Source organism: Hoplias malabaricus, chromosome X2 (assembly GCF_029633855.1).
Source record: "Hoplias malabaricus isolate fHopMal1 chromosome X2, fHopMal1.hap1, whole genome shotgun sequence".
NCBI lineage: Eukaryota > Metazoa > Chordata > Actinopteri > Characiformes > Erythrinidae > Hoplias > Hoplias malabaricus.
The window spans coordinates 41,587,848-41,607,194 of NC_089819.1; the positions used below are offsets into that span (position 1 = coordinate 41,587,848).

At 38.9% G+C, this 19,347-nt stretch overlaps 1 protein-coding gene across 16 annotated transcripts in view; it reads left to right on the forward strand.

The window, feature by feature from the left end:
- The first annotated feature begins 17,949 nt into the window (after positions 1-17,949).
- LOC136676287 (voltage-dependent P/Q-type calcium channel subunit alpha-1A-like) overlaps positions 17,950-19,347 on the forward strand; it is a 73,734-nt gene continuing 72,336 nt past the window's right edge. For 12 of the 16 annotated variants that reach the window (XM_066653157.1, XM_066653164.1, XM_066653170.1 and 9 more), the window contains exon 1: positions 17,950-18,084. In XM_066653157.1, coding sequence (XP_066509254.1) covers positions 17,950-18,084 — 135 coding nt within the window. The remainder of the gene's footprint in view (positions 18,085-19,347) is intronic. The other 4 variants (XM_066653166.1, XM_066653167.1, XM_066653165.1 and 1 more) reach the window with 1 other exon arrangement.

The following is a 19,347-nucleotide window of genomic DNA, read 5'->3' on the forward strand; positions in this document are numbered from 1 at the left end:
CACAGGTAATTGTCACTTTATTTTTCTGATCATTTGTTTGGGGTTCTTTTGGTCACTTTGAGTCATGTGCTGTTGGTTACTCTAATCACAGTCCTGGAGAAACTGCTGTTGGTTATGTTTAGTCTGCTTTGTTTACTTCCTTTGATATTATGTTCTGGTAATCTGACATTTCTCACGGCGACTATAGCATTTGCTGGTGGAGGTCCTGCACTTTAGGTTTTTGCCACTTTCTTATTCTGTTATTTTGAAAGGATTATGTTGGATTTTGCAGTTTGGGGTACTGTTTGGTAACTTGATTTTATAAGTCACTCTGGATTCTACTGGATACTGTTTAATATTCTGCTGAAATAACACACTTAAGGTTGTGCTACTCAGCCTAATTGATTTCATCCAGCACAAACTCAAAGAGGGGTAGATGCTAAGAGTATTAGCATGTGTGATAACAATACACAAAATAAAACATATTTTTTATACTTTATACAACAAGAGCAGGTTTGGGTCACTTATTTTAGATATTTTAATGTTTACATTTCTGGTCCACATTGAGCAGAAGGGAGAGGGTAGGATGTTACCTACACCTTTCCCAGCATAATGCAGCCAACATTATGGATTCAATTACACTCTGACCTCTGCTGAATTTACTCATTTTTCCACTTTTATCACACCTGCATGCAGTTCAAACACAGCACACAAAGAGATTTTTCCCAGCATTATGTCCAGGTCAATGTTTTATTGAGGTCTACATCAGCAGAACAGAAACTGTAACTCAGCTCCCAAACAAAGCTGTATACCGTTCCATACCTATAACAAAGTCAGTAATAATAAAATGAAGTGGCATTTATAAAGGAGATAATAAATCACAGAATGTTCAATACTTAAGGTAGAGTTAACAATATAGTGCATGCTGCAGCACATTTCTGTAGTTGGTAGCTTTTTTTCTACAGTAGAAACCTAACACTTGTGTTTACATCTTGTTTACTCTTGTAGTGTTACTCTTACTTAATTTTTGAGTCCTGATCAGGCACAAAAGTTTTACATTGTTTTAAAATGTCCAATAGAAATTGTTCTCAGAGGACTGATTTCTCTGAGGTGTCTGTTTAGATTCAGCCAAGCTCATTTCCCATTGGTTAGAGCTTCAGATGATCCGATGATCTTTTATCTTAGATTAACTACCAGTATCCTGAGACAGAAGAATCAGCCCATCACATTCTGGTTTACATTCAAGTTTCAGAGGTCCAGATTTACTCCAGAAAAGCCAAAAATATTCATGTGCCTTACCACTAACTTACAGTTAAAAATTCCATTGAAGTGTTAACATTAATTGACATAAATAGATGTGTTTTTAAGAGTGATTTGGCATTTAAGGGCCAAACTGAAGGACTAGTTGTACGATGAATTGTCCAACAATTATTATTTTTGTATTAATATTGATGTTTTGATTGTTTATAAATGCTTTTTATGAAAATGTAGGATTTAATTTTAGCTTGAGTTATTCTTAATTTGAATGTTCAGGCCTGAGAAAAAGAATAGATTTTCAACATCACACAGTCAGAGCTCAGTCACAATGAGTATCAGTGAGGGTAATATATTTAGAACAGTACAACACACACACACACACACACACACACACACACACAGACTGGTGGCAGCTAAAACAGTGACACCTGTTCTGAGGATCAGTGTCCTCAGGGGGGCTGAGGAGGTTGGGGGGCATAACTTAACACCACACACCCCCACACACACAAGTGCCATGTGGGACATTCACACTCTGATGTGCAATCATACAGCAACACACACACACACGCACACACACATACACAAAAACACACACACAGATCTGCTGTTCCTCAGCTAGTGGAAACAATCTGGCGCCTTAAACCATCTGAACACACTCAGTGATGCATGAGAATTCACGCTTACATATATCAGAGACCATAATAATAAGTCAGAGTCCGCCCTGTATATTATTATTTCCAGTAAAACCAGCAAGACATTTCTGTTATTTCAGATATGTCCCAGTTTTATATTGGCTGATATTCAAGTCTTTCATTTCAATTCTGGCTGATACTCAAGGTTTCAATATCAGTAATGGCTAACAATGAAGGCTGTAATATTGGTATAGGACTAATTAAGATTAATTAAGATAAGCGATATCAGCAAATAGCTGTTTCTGAATAGACACAGGTTATTTCTCAATATTTCTATATCATTGTTGGTTATACTCAAGGTTTTGGAATAGATACTGACAGATACTTGGACAAATGGTAAAACATATTATTATTTGGTCAGTTCTTTGCTGACTTACTGACAACTGACTTTACAGACATACTGACAACTGACTTTACTGCTAACAGGCAATATTCAAGGCTTCAATGTCAGTATCAGTTGTCAGTATGTCAGCCAACTCTCAAAGCTAATGCTCAAGTCAAGTCTATTATATCATTATCAGATTTTTTTAATGTACAGTGGTATTGTGCTATCTCTGGAGTGAATATATTTTAAAAAGTTAGAGATTCTTTAAATAGTCTCTAAAGCTATTGGCCTTTTCTGTAGATGATGCTCAATAGCACTGCATGTGTTTTCAGCAGAGCTCACATTGAAATCAGGCAAACACACATACACACACTCACACACACACACACAACAGCATCCAGCTGCGAGCGAAAAAGAGCATTTCTACATCTGAGTGTGTGTCTGTGTGTGTGTGTGCGAGTGTGTAACCTTTAACTACTCTATTTCCTGTAAAGGTCTTGTTTTGTAAATGCTGCCTTCGGTGAAAGCCTGCTGTGTTTCTCTCTCTCTCTCTCTCTCTCTCTCTCTCCCTTTTTATATTGAGCATTTAGTATTCTGGGTTTTTTTAGTGGGCTGTGTAGTGTGAATGGTTCTGATCAGTAACAGAATCTGGGTTTGACTTTGTTTCCATGGAAACGGATGCTGGTAGTGATACACCAGCTGCTGGAATGCTTTTGCAGTTTTGCAGTTTATTAAAGCAATAGTTTCAACAGTAGTGATATCTTTGTCAGTTCTCTTTAATAGCAGATTTATATTCATTGTAATGTCAGTTCAGTGCACAGCATTGTTAGCTCACTTGTATCATGTAGCATTGTTCATGATAACGCATTTATGAGTTTATAATTCACAATACTGAAATTCACTGGAATCTGATTGGTTTGTATCTGGTTTGGAACCATGTTGTTTACCACAGGACACATTAATTAAGATTTTCAAGTATCCCATTTGTGTCATGAAGAAATCCAGCTTAGACCCAGAATTTTTTATACGGACAACAGATTCTCACCCACAGTATCTAAACTGGAACTACTTTTGTGACTGCACAGAAATACCCGTTGTCTACTTATTATTTCTGCTCATGTATTTTTATGCCTCTGTAATGTGACTGAATGACTGAGCATTTTAATAAACATATAAGCAAAACCCCCTTCATCCTTAGTACCTTCGCTGTTGTTAAATGAGCTGCTACAGTCTGTTTTGTGTCTTATAGTCCCACTCTTTTATTGACATCAATATTGATCATTTTTGGCAGTTTGACAGTTTGTCGATTAATTACAATTATCATCACTGACATGGGGTGATAAATGTCCCTTTTTTTTACCCCTTCAGGGAGAGCGAGAGTGTGTGAGCCTATAGTAAGTGTAAACTTTGCAATTAGGCACAATGTCCAGTCTTATACTGGAAGTCAAAACATTCAAACATAAAATTCCTGTAAATACCTAGAGCTGAGCTGATTTTGTTGCTGTTGTCTTTTGTATGCTGTTCATTTGTTTGAATGTTACATAGAATGTAAATTTAAATAACTTACAAAGATAAGGAAAGTATTTCCTTATATTAAAGTTGATATACATTTTATTCCAGGTCATTTTTTTGGTTGTTGTAATTGATCGTGAAATGATGACACAGAGTAAATGGCAGCTAGCTTTTTCAAATACAACTTCTCAGCAACTTAATTTATAACTTATAACTTTAAAAATGTAACTATTTGCAGTTAGTGTTTTCTTCTGTTATCCCCTTGTCTTTGTGTGTCTCCTCCCACAATCCAAAACACATGTTGCCATAAGGTATTTTTCGGTGACTAGGTGAGTGTGTGATACTGTGTGAGGAGCTGGTGCCCTCTGACCCAGCAAAAGCACATTAACAAAGGCCATGACGGACCGTCCAGATTTAGCCCAAAAGACATCTTGTGTTTGGTGAGCTGTTCATGTTCATTGCACCCAAATATTCAGGGCTAGGTTCCTAGGTTCCTCAGAACTCATCACAGCCCTGATCAGGATGAAGTGTTTACAGAAATTGCATGAATTATGTCTTCTAAGAATACTGAAGACATGTAAAAGTTAGTATTCTATTAAAGCTAATGTAACAGAATTAGCATTAATGTTCTCCTCCAAGCTTGCTGACTGATGTAATAGAAAAGTGTAGTTAATGGTCTCTTCCAAGTGTGCCGAGTTGATGTAAGAGATATGAGCAGTTATTGTGGAGCAGTACATCTGTTCTAGATCCTTTAGTGTCTTAGAAATAATGAGACTGTGTGTTATTCGACTATGAGCTATGTTTGTATACACACTATGACTATGGAACACGCACGCATGCTGATCATTCTTCAGTCATTAAAAGCAACAGTAATGAGGGGGTTCCTCTTCCATAAAAACAATCATCATTATAATTTGGCATTTAGCATTAGGGACAAACACACATACAAACACAAACACATCTTTATATATGTGTATATAGAACATACAGATATTTTGAACAACTGAGACATTAGAATCCTGAAAAAAACAACCAAGTGATTAGTTACAGCGCGCGGCACGGTGGCGCAGCAGGTAGTGTTGCAGTCACACAGCTCCAGGGACCTGGATGTTGTGGGTTCAATTCCTGCTCCAGGTGACTGTCTGTGAGGAGTTGGTGTATTCTCCCTGTGTCCGGGTGGGTTTCCTCCGGGTGTTCCGGTTTGCTCCCACAGTCCAAAAACACACGTTGGTAGGGGGATTGGCATAGGTGTGAGTGAATGTGTCTGTGTTGCCCTGTGAAGGACTGGCGCCCCCTCCAGGGTGGATTCCCGCCTTGCGCCCAATGATTCCAGGTAGGCTCTGGACCCACCGCGACCCTGTACTGGATAAGTGGTTACACATAATGAATGATTAGTTACAAATTTGCTCTGGTGTGATCCTATTTAATCTGAACATAAAACATACACTGACCGAAGCCTCCTATCTACTGTTTTTTTGGTAGGAAAAGGGAATCCTCACCGGTGAAGGTGTTCAATCAGCTTTGGCTTTTTCTCTACACTGTCAGAAATTTTGTCACTGTGGTGGTACCTTTTGCTGTCTCTGTGGTGGTACCCTTAAGGGTACATATATTTACCTTTAATTAGGGAACAGTATTGTACCTTATTCTGTTAGGATTGTAGATTTTGAAATTGTGTTGATTTCATACATTCCATTTCACCAGGACTTTTATTATGTTTTTTAAATTTATTTTATTTTTTTACCTATCCTTCTGGAAAAGAGAATGTAATGTATCTTCAGGGAACACAACTGGACTTAAACACTGTTGTACCTTTAAAGGTACATTTACACTGTTTGTATATTTAACAGCTAATGTTAATATTTCAGTAATACACAACAATAATTGCATTTAATAATTCTGAAACTAAAACTGAATCATATTTGAGATGGATTTTTGGTGGAGCTTCACTTTGTGGGTTTCTACTAGTGTGGGGTGGATTTTAGCGTGTGGTCTGTTTGGCTCCTCTGTGGAATTAGTTTATCGGACTTCAGAGGCCACAGGTCAAGAAAACTGTCACTCAGCAGAGAAAGAGAGAAGGAGATATAGGAGAGAGAGAGAGAGAGCGAGAGAGATGGTGATTGCTATAATATCAATTAGTCTGTAAGTTGAAGACGAGAACAGAGGATAACTGCAAGGATAACTGTGTGTATGTTTGTGTCAGTGTGTTATATTATAGATGTGAGTGATCTCTAAACATTCCTACTCCTCTGCTGATCACTATTGATCCGCCTCTAAATAACTGTTCTTGGTTTCCACGGTAACTGCATCTGCTTCCCTCTGCAATCAGAAAAAAACACACACTGGACGAGCAAGATTCACTAAGTAAATACACGTATAATGCATAAAATAATAATTTATGTTATGTATAAAAATATTTTGACTGATATATGATTTTAGAAAACAAACTCACTCTCTCTCTCTCTCTCACACACACACACACACATACATACACACACACAGATTAGAGAAGAGTTCCCTAGGGAGCTGTGAGAGAGTGGGTCACTTTCGCCTGAGTTCCTCTGAGAGCTGTATCTGTGAAGGTCACAAACAGTCATTCACTCTCTCCTCAGGTCAAATGTCAGTGGCTCTGTTGATATGGTGACCGCTAAAGAGCTTTGTTTTGTCCTGAGATTTGATCAGCATTAAGTGGTGTTGTTGTGCACATAAAGATAAGCCCATCTCACAGGCATACAGGTGATTTAGAGTCAGGATATTCAAACACCTTTGTTTTTCTTATTTAATAAACAACCCCAAATTCAGAAAACAAGTTGGGGCCTATCTTAAATTAAAATCAGAATTGGCTATTTAAATAGACTATATTATGTTTAATTTTAACCTATGATTCTTGAAACATGTAATAATTAGTTGGGACATTAAAGCATTATTACCTTGTAGTGTTGCCTGTCCCTCATCAGAACTAGTTATATGACATTTAGGGAGTAAAGACACAGGTTGATGAATTGTTTTTGGTGTTATTTTTTGCATTCTTCGTAGAGGTGAGCTGCAGTATGAGATTTTAATTTTCACATTTTGTGTTTCATAATGCGTCAAACAGTCTTTACTGGGGACAAGTCTGGACTGGCAGGACAGTCCAGCACTCTCACACTCTTTTTCTCACTGCCATGCCATTGTACTTTGTACAGAATTAGGTTTTCCTTGCCCTGTTTAAATCTGTATGTGCTTCACTGGAAAAGACGTTGTCTCAAAGGCTGAAGATATTGTTCCAAAATCTCTTTTTACTTTTGGAACAGTAAAGTATTTACTGGTATTTGTGGATATAAGTATGTAGTGTAGTGTATTACGGCAACCCTGAAAGGGACAAGCGGAAAAGATGAATGAATGAGTGTAGTGTATTATTCAACTTAGGCTTGTGCCCTTACCCTTTACCCACTCACATTCTACCACAGTCCTTTAATCCTTCAATTACATTATACTCCATATATGTTGAGTGTCTTCGGATGTTTTAAGATAATTATTTTCTCATGTATTGGCAAGGTGGTCATCCTCACCCATATTTTGATTCTCTTCTGGATGCTGGTTTTGTATCAAATCAGAATTATAACACCAGATGGCATCACATATATCTGTTCACATTGTTCATTCATTCATTCATTCTCTGTAACCACTTATCCAGTTCAGGGTCATGGTGTGTCCAGAGCCTACCTAACAGGCTGGAGGGGGCACCAGTCCTTCACAGGGCAACACACACATTCACTCACACTTTTGGGTCGCCAATCAACCTACCAACGTGTGTTTTTAGACCGTGGAAGGAAACCCACGCGGACACGGGAAGAACACACTAACTCCTCACAGACAGTCACCCGGAGTCAATCGAACCCACAACCTCCAGGTCCCGGGAGCTTACTGTTCTTCGAAATCTTATTTTTTCTTCTTCTTTTTATTATTCTAGTCACAAAATGTAAAATGCTACTCCTCCTAGGGTTTTCGTGCTACAGGCACAAAACTTTATACATTCATAGATCCTATGCCAACTCGGGTTGCTTGTGCTTTTTTGGAGCGATCCGACTTACGGATTTCGGAATACGAGTTTCCAAAGAGGGAATTTTTCCCATATGAATGCATTGGCCAAAATTTCATCCTTCTAACTCTGTCAATTTTGAAGCTATGACCACGAGATTTCAAACGGTCGGCCCCAGGCACACCGAGACCCGATTTTCGCATCGAAAATCGCACTCATCCATCCCGTTTAATTCCCCCTTCAATATCCCTCCATTCACTTGAATGGGCAATGGCTAGAGACTTAATTTTTCTCTTTCTAGCACCTGTACGTTTGAGATCGTTTGAAAATACGTTTTTTGAGTTATGAACTTTGTTCGGCACTAGGGAGGGTTTCGGCTACCATGGCGTTCAATGTATTTCAGAGCAGCTCAGCGTGCAGTTTTTCAAAAGTTTGTTCTTGATTAACTCGTCATGACGCGATCATTTACTGCTGAAACTGCAAAATTTCTACACCAGATTGATCCCCAGAGCGTGCTTGTCGCTTCTGTATGTTTGGTTAAAAAATTAACAGAAAAATTTTCAAGCTATAAGCATTTGTTTGGAGGGTGTACCCCTTGTAGGAATTCATTGAATTCTGAATATCTCAGTCCTTCAGCTGTGTATGCGCGTGTGTGTGAGAGAGAGAAATGGAGGGGGAGGGGGAGAGAGTGAGAGTGTGGGGGAGGGGTGTGAGGAACACAGAAATATATAGGCAGTCTCTAAGATTTTAAAGGTCATCTTTAAGGTGGAAATCCAAATAACGTTGTTTTTAAGATGGACATCTTAATAAAATTGTGGCAGTCTCTTTAAGCTGGTGGAATTTTAAAGGTAGTATTGGATAGATTGGGTAAATTTGGATAAATTTAAAGTCATAGCCATAGCCATTAAGCAGCATATAAGCTAATGTTGCAACGATGCTCGCAATACGTGACAAGCCAAATTCACGAAAGTTCTTGAACTTTCACCCTATAGTTCGTTATTATTTTACTTTTTTGGAAGGTGTTGCTGGTCTGAATGGCTGGAATACCAGACAAAACATTAAATATATTGTGTTCATAATGTCTTTAATGTAATACAAGTCATATTACTCTCCCAACTTGTTCTGATTTTGTGTTTGTTTTGAGCTGTGATTCCAGTGCATGTATCCTCTTCATCTTTGTATCATAATATCCTAATTTCTTTTTTGTTTTTTATTTTTGTTTCTTTTGTCTGTTTTTACCTCTCCTCCCGTTTCTACCATTTTGTCCCTATCTATCTCTTTTTTCTTGCTCCATCACCGAAGCCAGGTTAGCATAGCATGAGTCAGAGCACCTGCCTGACAGACAGTGTGGGTTTTTATACAGATGAGTGGAAACTGTAGATAAATTTAGATAGATTTATCCTGTATTTTGGGTGTGAAACTGTGCAGGTGACCACACACACACACACACACGCACACACACTCACAAGCAAAGAAACAGACACACATCCTTATTAATCTTCAGTTACTCTACCGTGAGATTCATGTGGAAGAAAAATTTAAACCTGATGCTTCCCATCACAAGCTGTAGTCACGCCTATATAAGGAATAACAGGCCTAAAATTTTCTAAATAATGAACTCATAAGAAGTTAAATATAAATAAAACTACATGCTAACAAACTAACACTGCTGTGACAATGTTCCCAAAATCTCCCACACAGAGCAGCAAGCTTTGTCCAGTGTGGGTGTTAAAGTCAACATCTACTGTTGTAGGTAAACTCTGTTCTGGTTTGTTTATGTTCAGACGCTCTGTGTCTTTTAAAGTGGAACGGTATGTTTAAGGGGACAAAATTACTGTTTGTACATTGTCTGTACGTTTTTACTCACTCGTTGAATTGCCACAGAATCTCATTTGTTCCTTAAGTTGGCAAGTTCAGTAGCGAGTTTCGTCTGTGTTTACTTTCATACAGTTAGTGCTCTCCAGTCTGTTCCATCTACAACCAAGATAAGTCAATATTACCCATCTATGGAGCAGGAATAGAGCAATATCCTCATCTCAGTTCATGCTTTCCAAAGTTTGGAGGTGTCTTCGTTGTCTTCGTTGTTCAGCCGTGAGAAAGCCTAGCAAAATGGACTGAGACATATTTTGATTTTATTACCTACCCATTTCCAAATGCTAGGGCTTTGTAAATACATTAAACCAGTTTAATGACAAGCACACAATGGAGAGCGAGCAAATGGTGAGGAAACATCCTCAGAATTTTGTAAAAAAAAAAGTGTTTTTCAATTAAAACGATGAACATCACATTTAAGAGGTTTGTCAGTTTCCTGTCATTTTAGATGTGCATAGAAGCGTTAGTTTGCTTGTGGCAGGTAGCACAGTTTTCATTGTGCGTAAATAAAAGTGTGCCAGAATTCTGATAATTAATTCTATTAAAGATTACTGTTGTGAAGATTTTACCATTATGTTTTGAAGCTACTCTGTTACTTTAATGTCACAGTAGCTGTTTTATATGTTTTTTAATACAGGCTTACATTGTCTTCGTCATCAAAACTGACTGATTCTTTATGTTCTAGGTTTCTGAGCTGAGCTGGATATGTGTTGTGTGTGTGGTGGAGGGGAGGTGTTGACCCATGGTCCTCAATCTCCTCGGGGGAGTGACCAGGTCAGCAGTGAGCAGTGCTGAGTCTGTTAGCTTAGTGTTGCTCATCAGACCAGCACTGCTGACACACACTGGCTCAGTCACACACACTCACTTACATACACTCGCTTACACAGCTACACGCTGCTGTGGGCTGTTTATCTCCCAGAGTGCACTGGTCCATTGACATCCCATCAGCTTCCATCAGCAACAGTACAGCTAGGGTGGAGCTCAGAAGGCAGGTCTTGGTGTCACTGGGAGTGGGACTCAATGCCAGGACTTAGGGCAGGAGGGTAGGGTTCAAAGGGTGGAGTTTAGTGCTGAATATCCACAACATTGCTAATCTGGGACAGTGTTGGACAGGTCTGGGCACTGACAATTTTATGGAACAGTTTAGAAATGGTTGGAAATATTGGTTGTTTTTTGACAGTTGCACAGGAGTAGACAGGACTGGATAATGATAGAAATGTTTGCTTAATATCTTTGATTTTTGTTCTGTTATCTCTGACTGCTCTCTCTCTCACACACACACACTCACTGTCTTTCTCTAAAAGACATCTGATCTGGTATCAATAATCATATCAGAATATTGTGTTTGCCCAGACATGAGTGCTTGCTGTGATATGATTGAGGATGGGGGTGTTGCCTGTAGATGTATAATGTAATGAGAGTGAGGCAGATGGAGAGAGATTTTTGACTGAATTGTAAAGGGTTCAGAGAGAAAAAGGTAAACACTGAGCCAGAAAATTAAGGGATGGAATTATGGACCAAGTGAAAGAGACACTTTGTGTGTTTGAAGTGAGACGAGTGAAATCCCATACGAAATCTGCAAAGAGTGGATTGCTGGATCACTCAGCAAAAGAAGAGACAAATAACTGGGGTAAAGATAGAGAGGCAGCGAGACAGAGAGAGAGAAAGAGAAAAGAGAGTGAGACAGAGAGAGAAAAGAGAGTGAGACAGCGACAAAAGAGAAAGAAGAGAGTGTAAGAGACAGAGAGAGAAAAATGGAGGTAGAGACAGAACGTAGAGACAAAACAGAGGGAGAGAGCAAAGCCTTTTATCAGTCACAAATCTATTTTTAGTAATGAGCAGGAGGAAGGATCTACGACATCATTACTCACACACACACACACACACACACGGTGCATGTAGCAGGAATATATCACATTGCGGGGACACACTCAAATTGTGGGAAAACCAGCTGGTCCCCACAATGTTAATCATTACAATTTAAGGTGAAGTCATGTTTTAAGGTTGGGTTAAGGTTAGTGTTGGTAAATCCACAAAATTAATGAGAGTCTATGTAATATACCCACAATTCACAGATATGAGAGAGAGAGTGTGTGTGAGAGAGAGAGAGTGAGAGAGAGAGAGATTTCTCCTTCCCAATGCAGGCCACCTGCTCACAGGCCTCTTTTCCAGTGAGGACTAAAAGATTCTTAAGGCTATTCCGTAGTGTTCCTGCCGTTGCTGACCTGTCAGCCTGGTTGCGGTTTCTTTTTCCATTGCTAAATCAGGAGCAGGAAGTACATAATATCTCAAAATAATTTTGTCAGTTAGCATGCTAAATAAATGGAGAACTACGAGTTTGTTGGTTTGTTTTTCAAACTTCTTTTTTTTGTGTGTGCAAAGCATCACAGACTAATGTTACACTCTGTGAATACTGCGATTACTGTGAATACTAATTCTTGTAGGATATATGGCCAACGGGAGGACTTGTATGGTCAAGGTATGTTATTGCTACTAATACGTCATATAATACACATTTTACTCAACTGTAAATATGTTGCATTGCAGAATCACTTCATGTTTAAGCAGCAAACTTTTTAAAGCCAATAAGTGGATCCTTACGTCATTTGAGCCCTCCCATGGAATGGTTCTGTAGATTAGCTCACCATTCTGAGAAAAAACACTCTGAGCATGCTTTGTAAACGTGCCGTATAATGTCCGTGTGGAAAAAACACAGAAACTGTTACCCTCTTTGCTCAAACCGTTCAGCCCTGCAGTGAAAAAGAGGCCAAAGAGCAGCATTAACCAACAAAACTACAACTCCCATGACGCCTTTCTTAGCCAAACCCGCTATTTACACTGCATACCTATTTCACTGTATTAGGATTTGTAGTTCACTTCAACCACTGAACAAGCATTATCACTTTTTTGGATTAAAAGGGATGTTGGTGTTATGAGGATGTATCTCTCTCTCTCTCTCTCTCTGTGTATCTATGTGTGCGTTTGTAACTGAAGATCTATCTATCAATCTGTCTGTCTGTCTTTCTGTGAACTGTGAATTATTAAAAGTCCATTATAAGCTGACCACCATCTTCCAGTAAAGCAGCATCAGTGAGAGAGAGAGAGAGAGAGAGAGAGAGAGAGAAGGAGAGGGAGAGAGATGGACAGAAAACCTTAACAGAGAGACAAACTGCTAGCAGTTGGCAATGTGTGGTGGTGCAGTCTAAAGTTAGTGTAAAATCATATTATTCTCTTTGAAAATAGATGATTTTGGTTTAGTGGTTCAGACCTGTTTGAGAAAAAATATAATTCAGTGTTGATTGGTAAGCATTGATCCTACTGTGTGCTGACTGAGGTGCAGTGTTGGTGACTTGTGGAGATGCAGTATGGGTAATGGATGCTGTAGTTACAAATGCTGGGTATGGGGCTCATGAGGTTTTCATGGTTACCGCCAGTGTTGGACAGTAATTTGTTATAGCACTTATTTGTCATAGAACTATTTCGTGTATCTGTATTTCACGTAAATAATTCCATTTTGGGAAACTTTTTACTTTAACTACGTTTCAAAGTAAAATATCTTGCTATTACCTCCACTACATTATGAAAATCTGCCGTTCCTATTGGTTTATGTATGGAAGTCGTAATGTGTGAACAACTTTACCTGCTCCACACAACTCTCTGTGTGACACATAGCGGCACCGTTGCTAGGAAACAAACAAAAAAAGTAAAAAGCCGCTGCGCTAAAACAAGTGAAATGTTTCTCCGCCTAAAACCAATAATACCAAAGGCATACTTTTTTATCAACTGTTGTGTGAATCCGAGACTGTAAATAATTACGTTATTTTCTTAGAACCGTTATGAGTTAACAAAATTATCTGTACGGTTTAGTATTTCGCTGTATTTGCGACATAATTTAAGAGTAATTAATCACGGATTACAGATCTGTAGATGTCACAAATCACTCACCATCTTTGACCTTGCAAAGATTGAGAAGGCGCTCTCAGTTCACATAGCCCTCGCGAATTTCGTTTCGAGATAAGTATGCTGAGGCTTTGAGGCATTTGCGTTTACTGACACCTAATGTTGAAACGCGCATGCGCCAGTAGGAACTGTTAATTCAGTCGTATTTCACAGAACTTAAGGTGGCGTCACTACACTGTCTAACCGTTACTGACTTTTTGACGAGTAAATTACATCTGCACCGATTTTTGTTTAACTTTACACGAAAACGGACAAAATCTTCGGATTATTAAAACCAGAACACCAGAGCGAAGTGTTACTCAAAATAAATGAGGCTGTGAATTTGTTACAGCACAGTTTTTTTTTTATCATTCAGACCTTTATAGAAATGTAAGTCAGTAATAAATATCTAGTTCCCAGCGATACCGTTTCTTTATCAAGTATAGATTACTCGGTTGATAAAATGTTAAGGTGCTTCCCAGTAAACAAGGAACGTCCCTGGACGTCCAAAATACGTCTAATAGTCGTCTTTTCAATGTCTGTGTTTGGACTTGGTCTTTTCAACTATCATTTTCAACCTTAAGAGAACGTTGATTAGACGGAAATCATCACGTTATTTCATTTCATTTTATTTGAATCAATGGCTAAATGTTTACTGGGTTGGTTTTTATAAACGTTCAAAAACTTAAATGTTAAACTGTTAACTTGTTGCTTTAATGTCACCTCAACGTGGTACTTCAGTTTTGTAGCTTTGCATGAACAGAAAAAAAGTACAGGCTTTCCATGATCACACATACACTCGGCAACTGACAAGATAAACTATTTTTATTTATTTGTTATTATTGTAAACAAAGACATTGATATTAAGCACCAGACCTTCCAATGACAAGGGTATGTATTTTGAGCTTTCCTGTTTTTGAAATACCAGACAGACCTCTGTGACAATGGCTATATGGCTAATTGTGGTCCGGCAAATCTAGGCTTCCCTAGTTTCTCTTTGATCTTTTTTTTTTATTTATTTATTTTTTTTTTGTCACCAGCTAAGCAGGACGGCTGTTAAGACAAGCACCAAAATACACTTAAAAAAAATAAAGGGAACACTAAAATAACACATCCTAGATCTCAATAAATGAAATATTCCAGTTGAAAATCTTTATTCATTACATAATGGAATGTTTAGAGAACAAAATAACATAAAAATGATAATGTAAATCAAAATTATTATCCCATGGAGGTATGGATTTGGAATCTTACGCAAAATAAAATTGGAAAATCAAATTACAGGTTGATCCAACTTCAGTGGAAATTCCTCAAGACCAGTTTGATTAAGGCTCAGTAGTGTGTGTGGCCTCCAAGTGCCGTATGACCTCCCTCCAATGCCTGGGCATGCTCCTGATGAGGCAGCAGATGTTCTCCTGAGGGATGTTCTGTACAGTCTGTGGTGCAAGGTGGCAATGGTGGATGGAAAGAGACATGATATCCCAGATGTACTCGATTGGATTCCCAAGGGTCCACTGCACCAGCATATGGTCATCCCAGTACCTAATGGCAGTCAGGGTACCTCTGGCTAGCACATGGAGGTCCTCACACCATTACTGACCCACTGCCAAACTGCTCAGATTCGAGGATGTTGCAGGCAGCAGAACGTTCTCCACTGCGTCTCCAGACTCTGTCACGTCTGTCATGTGCTCAGTGTGAAACTGCTCTCATCCGTGATGAGAGTGCCCAGAGTGCCAGTGGCAAATCTGCCAGTCTTGGTGTTATCTGGCAAATGCCACTCACCCTGTACAGTGTTGGGCTGTAAGCACAAGCCCCACTCCTTGACGCTGGGCCCTCATATCATCCTTATGGAGTCTGTTTCTGACAGTTTGCACAGAAACATTGATACTAGTGGCCTGCTGGAAGTCATTTTGCAAGGCTCTGGCACTGTTCCTCCTGTTCCTTCTTGCACCAAGGAGGAGTTAGTGGTCCTGCTGCTAGGTTGTTACCTTCCTACGGCCCCCTCCAAGTCTCCTGGTGTACTGGCCTGTCTCCTGGTATCTCCTTCATGCTCTGGACACTGTGCTGACAGACACAGCAAACCTCCTTGCCACAGCTCACATTGGTGTGCCATCCTGTATGAGCTGCACTACCTGAGCGACTTCTGTGGGTTGTAGACACCACCTTATGCTGCCTCTAGGGGAGAGTGCACTGACAGAATGTAAAAGTGACCAAAACATCAGCCAGAAACGATGTGTACAGAGACGGTCTGTGGTCACCACCTGCAGAACCACTCCTTCATAGGGGTTGTCTTGCTAATTGCCTCTCATTTCTACCTGTTGTCTGTTCCATTTGCACAACAGCAGGTGAAATTGATTCACAATCAGTGTTGCTTCCAAACTGGAAAGGGTGATTTTACAGAAGTGTGACTGACTTGGAGTTACATTGTGTTGTTTAAGAGTTCCCTTTAGTTTTTTGAGCAGTGTAAATACTTTAAATTAAACAGATAAACTTTCTATCATTTACACGTGTATCACTACAATCTGTAAATTCAATGTACATGTACATCACTATAAACTGAACTCACTTGGATTAACTCACTCACTCAATGGTGGATTTACACTAGAATCAATGTTTGAAACAATGGAACTATTTTACCTTGTGGAATGTTGATAAACAGGTAGTTTTATTTTCTCTGTCCTTTTTATCTTAAAATCTAACAATACATTTATACGATAACGGAACTGTTGCCTCATGCCTACGAACGATGCAATCTCCTGTTATAGCTCTCCCTCTTATTGCTTAAATATTTAAAGGTTTTTAGATTTTTTATTATTTGGCACATGTTCACTATAGCAAGTCATTGTTCAGGTTCACTAATTTTGAGGAATTTAACAAATGTTTGCATCAATTTTTACTAGTGGTATGTTGTTCATTAGTTTGGAGGATTTCAGTAGTGTTTTGTATGGTCACATGGAATTGGATAATGTTTATTATTTGGTTTATGAGGTAGCAAAAAGTTATTAAATATTATTGGTTTTTGGATTGTGTGTGTGTGTGTGAAAGCAAAGTGGCTTCTTGGTTGAAACCAGTAAGATGGTAGTAACATGGACAGGACACCATGGGTTTGTCATAACATATCAGTCGATGTGTGTGTGTGTGTATGTGTGTAGCCTCTGTTAACAGGCGTGCTCTAACAGGATAACGATGCTCCATTATATTGTCTGAATCTGTCCACAGCCATCAGTTCAACACAGCCCTGCAGCTGTGTGCGTGTGTGTGTATGTGTGTTTGCTTTATGAGCATGTTTTCATTCAGTGGTGGTATGAACCAGATATTTAAAACACAAATATAGCATTTTATTTCCTCTCCACAACCAGCAGTGAACTGCAACAGTCTAAAAATTTTAAATGGATGATGTTAATGATGACAAAGATGATGATGATGATGATGAAAATGATGGAAATAAGTGGAAATCTTAACCTCACAACGTCTGAAATTTCTCTAGAAAAACATTCATTCATTATCTGTAACTGCTTATCCAGTTCAGGGTCACGGTGGGTCCAGAGCCTACCTGGAATCATTGGGCGCAAGGCGAGAATACACCCTGGAGGGGGCACTAGTCCTTCACAGGGCAACACAAACACACATTCACTCACACCTATGGACACTTTTGAGTCGCCAATCCACGTGTGTTTTTGGACTGTGCGAGTAAACCGGAGCACCCAGAGGAAACCCACGTGGACACGGGGAGAACACACCAACTCCTCACAGACAGTCACCCGGAGTGAGAATCGAACCCACAACCTCCAGGTCCCTGGAGCTGTGTGACTGCGACACTACCTGCTGCGCCACCCTCTACCTGCTGCCCTTAGAAAAAAACATCCAAACAAAATTCCTTCATTTATATGTCAAACATTTAAGGATGCAGAAGCATTGTGAAATAAGTGGAATTCTTATTTAAAATGCAATGTTTAGGCTACCTGCCTCTGAGAGTTCACTTATGTTTGCAATGTTTACTGATGCTTAAGATTGTTTTTTTGTGTTTACATAGTTTGGGGCATCCAGTAGTCTTTGGGATATTCAGAAGAGTTGTTATGCATAATTACGTGTTGTTTATTAAAATCCATTAGCGCTTGTGATGTTCTTTGGTATTTATGATATTTACCTGTGTTTCTGTATTTCACTTGTGTTGTGAACATAGGTTTGTTGACATGTTGATTGTGATTGGTTAGGAGTGAGCAGATGAATACAAATTTGTGAGAGTGAGAGGGTTAATGTGATTGGGTGACTGTAACAGAATAAACGTGATTGTGTGAGTGAGAACACATAATTAACGGAGTGTGAGCACATTAGTGCGATTGGCTGAGAGTGAAATGTTGAATTTCTCCTTAACTCTACTCACTCCATTTGAGTGGATGATTTTAACCACCATCATCGCCAACTGCATTGTTTTGGCTCTGGAGCAGCATCTACCAGTGGGAGACAAAACACCACTTTCAGAAAGACTGGTGAGACAACATACACACACACACACACACAAAAACACACACATACTCATTACAAAAAGTGTGACCGAAACACAAAGAAAGTATCTAAACCTCTACTTTGGTTTCTGCACTCACATCAGCTTTATGAGTGTTTTAAAATAGTGTCAAGTACCTATATCCAAAGGTTTGTGAACACTGCTCAAACATTCATTTGCACATATTGTGGACACTGTATAATCTCTAAAATAAATGGTTGAATACCACAAAATCTTCACAGCAATGTCCCAGGTGAGTAGGGACTTACTGTGGTAAAGAGGAACAAACTCCTACTTGCAGTTTCCTCAGGCGCTTTGCAACATTTCTCAAATCATCATTTATTTTTGCACAACATCATGTGCATTTCTCAAAACATTTCGTACAATCAGCACCACAGGGTGGATTTCTGGCAAATGCCTGTAACTTGCTAAAAATCCTTAGTTCATATCCCGGAACGAAGTATTTATGTCAATGTACGTATCTGTGTCATCAGTATGACAAGACCTTGTGTCATTGATTATGAACAACCCAGTCAAAATGTGTAGCCACATTGTCAGTATATCAATAACTAATAAGTGTTTTTTTAATGTTTTGATGACAGTGAAATTGCACCAGGCTGCACTTTTACTGTGAGGTAAAGTTAGATATCACAGTATGTGGGGAATGATTGGAAGAGACTGGACCAGATTCACATTTATGCTTTTTACTGTTTGTACTGTAGGTCAGTGACAGACTGTGTTGTTATGATACAAAAAAGAAAGACAAGACTGTTTAGCAAATGTAAAAAATGATTTAAAAAAAAAACATATCAGAAGTATAAACATGGGGAACACCCTTCAGGCACAGATGTACATATAGGGCTGCATAGAAAATTACACTGGAGTCTTTCTAAAACATTCTGATCAACATGAAAAAAGAAGTTGATAATGTCAGAAAGAGCAGACAGGTGTACACAATCATCGGCATGGTTAAAACAAAGCAGGTGCTGTTTGTCCAAAATGAATGAGAAACAGTGTTTATGAGGTGCACCCGTAACTAGACAATGTGGAGTTTGAACAAGTGATTTTGAGAAATTCAATTCTGATCTGAGAAATTATCCAAATCGTCTGAGAAAAACTGTAATGTGCTTAAAAAGAAGACCACTAATTTTTGGCAGACATCAAACTAGACCTGCCCACATCTGTTCAGGCCAAATATTTAATAGAATTTAAACTTATACATATTTAACCTTCTATAGGCCTTCTAGTG